The sequence below is a fragment of the Gossypium hirsutum genome, chromosome D09 (assembly GCF_007990345.1).
Source record: "Gossypium hirsutum isolate 1008001.06 chromosome D09, Gossypium_hirsutum_v2.1, whole genome shotgun sequence".
Lineage (NCBI taxonomy): Eukaryota > Viridiplantae > Streptophyta > Magnoliopsida > Malvales > Malvaceae > Gossypium > Gossypium hirsutum.
In genome coordinates, this window is record NC_053445.1 from 18,561,588 (window position 1) to 18,571,321 (window position 9,734).

The following is a 9,734-nucleotide window of genomic DNA, read 5'->3' on the forward strand; positions in this document are numbered from 1 at the left end:
TCTTTAATTTGACATATCTAAGGCTTCGAAATGTGATTTAGAAAGCATTTGCTGTTGTAAAAAAATATTTCTCATATCAACATCACCTTAGTATAACATAAAAAAAATGGCGGATCATACTAGCATGTTACATATTTTATAATTTCAAACATAGGTGAAATTGAGATGATCCATATACTTTGAAGGGTATATGAAAGAGGGAAATATTGATAATCTTAATGATACATTTTCAGATTCAAATGATGATGAACTTGGTCAATGACTAACAAATGATGATAAGAAGCACATGTTAAATATTAACCATGGAATAACCAAACAAATATGCACTAGAAAAATTAAATAAAATTGCATATGATATTTATTTTTCTCGCTATTTTTATTAGTAATAGAATTATCATATACTTCGTCAGACTAACATAATGTATACGATGGTTCGATTTTAATTTTTGTAACTTGTTTAGAAATTATTTTCATCATACTAATATTTTGTATAGTAATTAATATTTTTTTAAAATATAAACTATGTAATTATGTAATTATAATTTATACTACTAAATATAATATGCAAAATTACAATATAATTACATTCTATAAGTCAAACAATATAAAAAATTATAATTTTTATAATTATAAAATATATAATTACTATTCTAATAATTATTGCTATCAAATACTATTCATTCTCTATAAAAGAGAGGACGAATAAATAGTCATATCACTTATGCGACCTGTAAAAGTCATGCAAAGACGGCAGAGACGTCAAACTTTGACTGGATGAATTAGTCCATGCGCAAACCAAGAAAGAGGCCAAGTCCCACAAATCTTGTCTTTACCCTCTTTATACCTCTGGTCAGCTTTCTCAAATTTCTGGTAAAGGATCGATGGCATTTTGAACTTTTGAACCAGATGGGGTCACTTCCTTTGTCCCATTGTGGGCAGATCAGGCAAGGCCATCAGGGCAGGCTCAAGTCCATACAATTCAGAGCTGGAAGGAAGAACTATGTAAGCAGAAAATGCAGCATATATGTTCTTTCATATGCTTCAATAAAAACAACAATCATAACCTGGAATGCCACTGTGATTAATTGTATTATTGCCTATAGATGTTGCATCAAATTCAACCCAATGGCAATGACTCCAAATTTGAGATGGTTAAAGTGTACCCCAGATTTGAAACACCACAGGTCTGCTCTCATTCACTATAAAGTTGCCACTAACTCAAGCTAAGAATTTGGGTAACCTTTAACCCGAAGGTCTCATGAATATAACTTTTCTCTAACAAGGTTAAGTCCCAAGTAAAGTCTATTCAAATTTTGTGAACAAAAAAAATAGTCGGAGAGAGCTTTCCTCGCTTTGAGGTCTTGCATTTCGATAATAAAGTCTTACAAAAACAAATCCTGACAGCTACAGTGTCAATAATGATTCAAAACAAACAAAAGCTCCAGCACAAAGTTAAAGAATGAAGAGCAGTAGGGAGTAGGGCTTCCACCATAGATGTCACTCACAGACAACACTATTACATGTAAAAGAATTCTACTCAGATTTGCTATTCTAGAGGTTCGAATCCACTGGCAACTAAAAATCTTTGAATTTCAGGCATCTAGTCTAGGAATGGAAGTTCTGTCATTTGGAATTGGCTTGTATCTACAGATGTTACTCGGACAGGTTTGTTACTTTGTGTTTTTTGCGGCAACTAAGATGGAGCTGAAGCTGAAGTATTATTTTAATTTTTGGTTGCAATCATCTGCATTTGCTGCTTTTTTTAATGTAATAAATGAATGAAAATATGCTCTTTTTATCTCTTACCTGTTCAACAAATACTTTGGCCTTGTTTTGGTATTATATGTTGCAAAGACACGTACCTCTCTATCCTTTTTAAAATATTTGTATTCAACACATAAATTAAATATACTCATACAAAATATATATCCATATTCAACTATCATACTTAGTATCATCCGATCTCCATTACTATGTAGTTTAGAATCTTCAGAGAATTGAAAATATATTCTGATTCTGGATCCTATGTGAAGTTTATTATTTCATTCAATAAATAATTTTAAAAAAAATTTAAGCCACCCTTTTTTTATTATATAATATTATGGTGATAGATGACATGATATAATTTGAACTCTTACCAAAATAGATGTCTAATCAAAACTTTAATCCTTGCTCCATACAAGTAAGTAAATCAAGACAGAACATATTATCCTCTAGTCCTATAATCCATGATTCTATATAATTCATCATTTATATTATATATTATCGTATACTCATATTAAAAAAGGTAAAAAAAAAATCAAAAAATGCATGTCCAGAACGAACCTGGACAAACGCAAGTCTAGGTTCATCTCATCAAAATTCAAAAATCTCAAAACTGAAAACCCTTTTAGATTTACTTTAAAATACACGTGTAGTTGTTAAAATAAGTTTAGAATGAATTTCCAAATTTAGATAAATTTTGGCCCCAATTATTCAAGTTCATTTTGGACATGTATCTTTAGTAAAAAAATTATATAAAATTTCAATAAATTTTTTAATTTTTTATATAGTTATATTTATTTAATAATTTTTTTTAAAAAATCACTATATAAGTCATCCACTCTTTTTTATTTTATTTAATAATGAGGTATAATAATATTATTTATCGATGATATCGATAAATAAAACTTGTGGACCACGGTGTATTAAATATTATTCCTAAGATTAATATGAAAAAGAAAAAGAAAGTATAAGAATCGAATTGAAAATATTACCAATTAATCCAGGGTAAAGGTTATTGAAGAAAGAAAACTGAACGTAACTCATTTTTATCAAACATCGTGGAGAAGCCCTAAAAAATTGGGCTATCTTAAACATGATGTGCCAGCATTTGACTACCTAAATCAAGCCCAGAACTTGGTGATGGCTGATCATGATAGTCAGGTGTCGACCCACATTGAAATGGCCGTTTCAGCCTACAATAAGATCTCCAGAATCCGGATCAAGTGAGCTCCAAAAGAAACCTTCTCTGTAATTGTTGGTATCGTAATCTCCTCGACCATCATTTTCCACATATTGCATTTTTAGACATCTTCCCATTTCAAGATAACCTTGTCCCCTCCCAATTCCATGTCTATGCTCGGAAAAATCTAAGCTCTCCTTAAACTCACTAAAATTATCTATCTCTTCAAATGACCACAATTATGGCCGTCTCAACTTCCGCATTCTTATTCACACCTTCCGTTAGCTCCAAGTCCACTACTTTCTCCTTCTCTCCTTTAGTTTCACATCGCAAATCCTTTCCTTTCCGTTTCACCACGTGGTTTCCTCAGTTGGGTCCATCTTTTTTTTCTCAATGGAGTGGTCTAAAGCATCTGGGCATTTCAATGTCACCAAAATCTCTTAAATTAGGTTTTTTTTTTTTTTTGGTCTGGGTTTCCTCTTTTTAAGATGTCTTTTTACTCTATGCAGTTCATTTATTTTGATTATTGAATTTCAGAAAAAAAAGGAAGATGTAAAGGAAAGGTGGTTCATGCATCTTTGTTTGGCGTTGGAGCTCCTGAGGCTCTGGTTATTGGGGTAGTTGCTTTGTTGGTGTTTGGTCCCAAGGGTCTGGCTGAGGTATGTTCTGCCTTTATATACTAAGGGACAAGTCATTCTCATTTGCATGTTGTTTCAATTATAAGCACCAACCTGTCACTTGCTCCTTTTATGGTTTGTAACATTTGATGATTTTCCAGGCTGTTTGTGTCTATCATATGTTTGTAATGTATGTATTTGTACAGTTCAAGTTTCTAATTTCATGCGGGTATTGGATTTAGATAGGTCCTAAGCTTTGGAAACGTAGGCTTTGTGGCAACTATTTTAAAATATTAATCTCTATTCAACGCTTCAAATATGAATTAATCAACAAGAAGCAAAAAAATTGGTAGAATTTTCTAAGGAGTGCCTGGGAAGTTGGTATGATAAATTGTTGAAACTGAAAATTATTGCTGGTTTAGTGTTGGATTTTATAGACAATACTTAGCTTTGCTTGAAACTGAAATTGATATGGTTTCTTGTCTTATATTAGAATTCAAATGTTCGTTTAAATTATAATCTTAGATGATAGAAAGAATCCTTTTTATTGAAAGCCATTCCCATGACTTAATTTTAGTAAAGAGAAGGAAAATTTTTCGCTTATTTTGAAGAAGTCTTATTTTTTATCAGTTTTTACTCATCTTTCTAGTTTCAAATTTAAAATTGTACTAACTATTCTTTAGTTTATATCTAACTATTGTACTACATCTGTAATAAATAAGCATTTTCCTCATATATAAGACTAGTAACCAAGCGAGGCATTAATGTAGTGTTGTTTGACAAGATAATGATTTTTTTCCCTTGATGCAAAAACATTGTTGTCATTTAAGTCCAATTCATTCCATTGTATTACCCTATTTTAAACTCTTAAGTTCCCCTATCCTTTCAGGGCTCATTCTAATGATGCCTTGATGTATTTAGTGATCCAGATCTTTAAGAATAAGTGTTGTGTCTTTTACCTCAGATCCCTCTTGACATTTTACTAAATGGTTGAATATGTCAAGAAGAATCTAACTTGTGAGGACTGGAGAGTTAAAAGACATTAATTTTGCTATATATCACATTTTATTAATTAGGCTTCAAGTTATTCAAATCGAAGGGATGAATATTTCCTTAGGTATTGTGATAAGGACTGATAATCAATTATTAAATATGCTGTATCCATGATGTCTGATGTACCATAAAGGCATTAAAATAAAACATATAAGTGCTTGGATGCTTTGATTCTTTACGAAGTAGCTGCATTGTATCAAGAATTTATTTACAAGTGCATGGCAGACATTTTGATGCCTTCCATAAATGACTATTCTCCCAGTTTAGCAAATGTGGTCGCTAAATGTTGAGGCTGCATTATATTGTTACTTTTGCTACTTATTTTAAATAATTAAAAATTATAGAAAAGTCTTTTGCGTACAAAATATGTCACTGTCCTTTTATGTAAGATAATTATGTTTAAATTTTGTCACATTTGATCTGCATATTCGTTTTTTAGTTGAATACAATTATGCTTTTTACCATTCATATATTATTCTGTAGAAATTTTTGAGGAAGCGAAAACCAAGTTTTAAATATGTTGATCAAATGATCAAACAGAACCTTTATAGTTAGGATCATATTCTGTTTAAGTTAAATCCTCTCAGCCTCTCAAATGGCATATTAAAGTGCAGGTTGCTAGGAATCTAGGGAAAACATTGCGTGCGTTTCAACCCACCATTAGAGAACTTCAGGTAGGGTCTGAACCCTTTGGTTTTACTCATATCTTTACCATGTAATAACTCTGCCCTTCTGAACTCTTCGCCTTTATATCTTCTGTGAAGGAAGTTTCGAGGGAATTCAAGAGCACCCTTGAAAGGGAGATTGGTCTTGATGAAATGCCGAGTTCAACACAAAATACACTGAATAGGAACAGTCCCTATCTAAGTAACGTTCCCCTAACACCTTCACCAGTTACCAGTGCTGAGGAAACTGGTAGTGATGCTGTCCCGGGTAAGCTCTTTATATTCTTATATTTTGGGCTAATTAGTGGCATGAAATTGTCTTATAAGGTTTTTCCTTTGAATCTCACTTACATTATTATGATCTCTTACCCTGAAACATTTACTAAATGCTACTGCATAGCGTTTGATCCTTCTTTTTATGGCTTAGTGGTAGGAACTTTCCTTATTCCTTATCCCTTTTCCCATTCCCCTTGTGTATTCCAATGAAATTTAAGAAGCATGCAATTCTGTCGCTTTACTGCAGATGGTGCTCAATCCATAAAAGACGCATATACTAGTGAAGAATACTTAAAGATCACAGAAGAGCAGCTAAAAGCTTCATCCAAACAGCAGGACCAGACCGCCTCTCCCAGCGAGACCGAGTTAGGATCCCAAAATCAACATGAAGGTTGGTTCTTCTTCTTCTTTTTCTTTGTATTTCTCTGTCTATTGCCTTTCTCTTTCTCACTTTGATGTTATTTGTGCAAAATCAATAACAGCTACTCCCAAAGAAACTACCACTGCTACTGCTGCGATGCCTCCGTCTCAGAAACCAGAAAGCGAGACGGAAAATCCATGAATGGAGATAGAATGTTTATCGTAGAGAAGCCTCTAATTAGGGTACTAGAAACTTCCTCAGAAAGGTATAAAGCAAGGAAAGAAACACCACGTTTTGCCCCTTTGTTATTCATCTAAATTTTGGTTCAAGTCACTGTATATTAGATCTTTGCAAATGTGCTACCTGTACGTAGTAACCAAGAGTAATTGTACAACATAATTTGATCTCAAGACGATGTTTTCATTGGAGGACTGCCATGTTTTGGATTAGTGATTGTCAAATCCTCATTTTGTTCCTCTTCACTCTGGAGATGTTTGTCTGCATTTTAACTAAAACCTTTCTGATGAAACAGTAGGGACAAAATACTATCCCAAAATCTCAATTGACAAATATATGAACACTTTTTGGATTGCAATATTGATGATTTCTTTCAATTTCCCAAAATAAAGTTGCAGGGAAATTAATTTTTTAAAAGCACACTTTTTAATATTAAACGGACCTTCACCAAGAGGTGGTGAGGTAGAATTAAAAAGAACAAAATTTCATCGGTTAGCAGCTTGAATTTGGCATGAACTGATCATAAGCTTGTTTTTATATTTTGCTACTTAAATATTTTTGTTTCATTTTAAAAAAATTAGGAGATGTATCACATGTTGTATCTTTATGCATGTCAATCGGTGACATGACATCCATAAAAAAATCTAAATTAAAAATATTATATAAAAAAACATTATTAAAAAATTATGTAAAATATAAATAATTCAAAAAACTAAAAAGGAAAACAACAAAAAATTTAAAAATATATAATAAAAAGCTATAAATATATAAATTCTATAGTTTCTAAGAATTATATATATGCGAAAAATATATATATATTTAAAAAATATTTAAATTTTAGAATATTACGAAAATGGTACATAAACATTTTTGTTGCTCAATTTGGTACCTATGTTTTTTGGGATCAATTTAGTACTTGACTTGACATATTTTCTTAATTTGGTACCTAAACTTCTTTTAGGTTCAATTTGAGTAGGCTTAAATATACATTTGGCCCTTAAATTTGTCATTTTTCTCAAGTTGATACTTATGATTTTATTTTATTACCTAAATTTTCATTAGGTTAAGGGTTTTGGTTCGCTTTTTTTTTTTTTTTTGTAATGGTGTTAAGTTTGGGATACATAGCACTTTCAAATAGGTACACAAGGAAATGTTGATGTCATTATGACATCATAGTTCAATTTTAAAAAAAATAGAACTATATATAAAAACATGGTGAGTATTCGGTACACTAGCAGTATATTTTTATTCTACAAGAAGCCTTAAAAAATTGACACTAGATCTATCAAAATAAATGTCGATGGTGCCCGCAATCTGTCTTCAGGCTTCGCAACTTCGATAGCAATGACAAGAGATGAACATGGTAGGTGGCTTTGGAGAATTGGGAGAAATATTGGAAAATGCAATGTTGAACAAGTTGAACTTTGGGCTATTTATGATAGTTTTTTTTCTATTCTGAATAATGTGTATTTTTCCTAAGACTCAGAGTGGTAAAGTAAATAAAAAAGTAAATAATAAATAAAGTAATATATATATAATAATCAAATCGCACCATCTCTATAATAAGTAAATGCCTCTTTTTCTTTTGAAGTTGTCGGAATTATTCATAATAAGATATTGGCTACAATTGAGAAGGTCTTATCAATAAAATTTCCATTTATCTGCGATCTAGGCATAGGTAGCAATCCATTCTATAACTCTTTTCATTACCCCTCGTGAGAAAATAAAATGATCTCACAAACAAATTGCTTTCACCTTGCATGGGACTTTAACTGGAAGGAAATTATTCTTGAGACTAACCGGGCTCAGGTCATTAAAGGTATTCATGGGGATTTTAAAGGACAGGCAAATAGAGATTTGATATTATGTATCCAAGAATTATGCAAACGTAATTGACAGGTGGTCATTAAGCATATTCTAAGAGAAGTGAACTTTACCCCTCATATCCTAGCTAGTCAAATGAAAGAGTTTCTGTTTGGGCCCCATGTGTTTGATATTGCTCCTACTAGAGTTGCTAATCAAATTCGATTAGATAATTCTTCTCTGCTATCTATTTCTAATGTTGTTTTTGGTTGAGTGTAATTGGCTCTATTTATTATTTTTCTACAAAAAAAATTTTTTGACCTGTGTCTTTTATTTTAAATATTTTACTATACCTTTATAAGATACTTGTCAATCTCCTAACATTGCTTGTGGAGTCTCTAATGGTTGTATGCCAAATATTTTAAATCATAAATATTTATAAATAAAAAATAAAAATAGAGGTAGCATTTAGTACACTGACAATATATTTTCTTTTTTTTCACAAACAAACTTAAAATATTGACATTTTTTTCTTAATATTTATTTTTTAATATTTTAATATGTCTTAAAAGACACTTATCAATTTTGTGGAATTTAAAAACTCCACGCGGCGGTGTACCAATTAAAAAAATATACACTTATACTATTTTAAACTCATTTGTAAAACTTTTTCACGACATTGGAAAAAATAATTACTCATTAAAATATAGTAAAAGTTGTTAAAAATTAAAAAATTAAATTAAATTAACTCTTTTTTTTTAATTTTTATTTTAATTCAATGAAACATCGAAGGTGCCACTATCCAGGTCGAAAATCAATACGTTCTTCTCATCGGACCTCGTTGCCTTGTCCAAGCCATACACAATCACGGCGGCCGTTGGTTCATTGATAATCGTCAAAACATTAAGCCTTGAAATGGATCCGGCATCTTTCGTAGCCTGCCTTTGCGAGTCGTTGAAATAAGCAGGCACGGTGATAACAACGTTTTTCATGGTTTGACCCATATAAGCCTCGGCAACCTTCTTCATCTTGACCAGCACCATGGAAGAAATTTCTCAGCAGCGAACTGCTTCTCTTCACCCTTGTAAGTAACGACGACCATCGGTGATAGCTTATCACCGGGGGCGGCAACGACCATGAAAGGCTAATGCTTCATATCGCTTTGCACTTGTGGGTTGGAGAATCGATGACCGATGAGGCGTTTAGCATCGAAAATAGTATTCTGGGGATTCTTAGCGATTTGGTTTTTGGCAGCATCACCAATGAGGCGCTCGGTGTCGGTTAAAGCAACGTAAGATCGGCTGCTCAACTGTTACCATAGAAAATGAAGACTCAGAAGTCACTTTACCATGGAACCCCAAATCAATCTCTCCAAGTACTTTTCTCTTGCTTCTCTTCCTTTTCTCTGGCTTCTGTGTTGGCTTTTCAAATTCAACCTCTATAATTGGTTGCATTATATGCGGTTCAAGCCCAGCAGCGATTTCTCCACACTTGGGACATCCTTAATCTTGGAGCCTCCTTAATCTTGCGTTTTGATGGATCTTCTTCTTCCTCAACTGTCTTCATTAAGGGCAACGCTATGATTAATGTGGTGTTTAAGGAGTTGATAAAGTGAGCACATTGTTGAAAAACCATTGAGAGTCTAACCTCTCCATGACTTTCTTTGAACCACCATAAGAAGCCCAAAGGCATAAACCAAGATTTTATAAACAGGAATCGAATAGAAAATTAGAGACGAGAAAGCTTTTTCTTTGTCTTTTTTTAACTACTGTTAACAT

The 9,734-nt window shown here is 32.2% G+C and overlaps 1 protein-coding gene and 1 pseudogene across 1 annotated transcript; one reads left to right on the forward strand and one right to left on the reverse strand.

Moving 5' to 3' along the window:
* The first annotated feature begins 2,915 nt into the window (after positions 1-2,915).
* On the forward strand, positions 2,916-6,398 carry LOC107901469 (sec-independent protein translocase protein TATB, chloroplastic). Its single transcript, XM_016827493.2, has 6 exons — positions 2,916-3,393; positions 3,482-3,603; positions 5,229-5,288; positions 5,379-5,547; positions 5,803-5,946; positions 6,038-6,398. Exons 1-6 carry the CDS (start codon positions 3,174-3,176, stop codon positions 6,115-6,117), a joined length of 795 nt encoding a protein of 264 aa, XP_016682982.1. The 5' UTR covers positions 2,916-3,173; the 3' UTR covers positions 6,118-6,398.
* A 2,328-nt stretch (positions 6,399-8,726) lies between these two features.
* Positions 8,727-9,522, reverse strand: LOC107960016 (heat shock 70 kDa protein 5-like; annotated as a pseudogene).
* Between the last annotated feature and the right edge of the window lie 212 nt (positions 9,523-9,734).

What these genes read in the sequence shown, in the direction of transcription:
- LOC107901469 (XM_016827493.2), top strand. Translation starts at nt 3,174, where the DNA reads ATGACCACAATTATGGCCGTCTCAACTTCCGCATTCTTATTCACACCT. An exon ending in TGGTAGTGATGCTGTCCCGG is followed by an intron (nt 5,548 to 5,802) that starts GTAAGCTCTTTA and finishes GCTTTACTGCAG; the next exon opens with ATGGTGCTCAATCCATAAAA. An exon ending in ATCCCAAAATCAACATGAAG is followed by an intron (nt 5,947 to 6,037) that starts GTTGGTTCTTCT and finishes AATCAATAACAG; the next exon opens with CTACTCCCAAAGAAACTACC.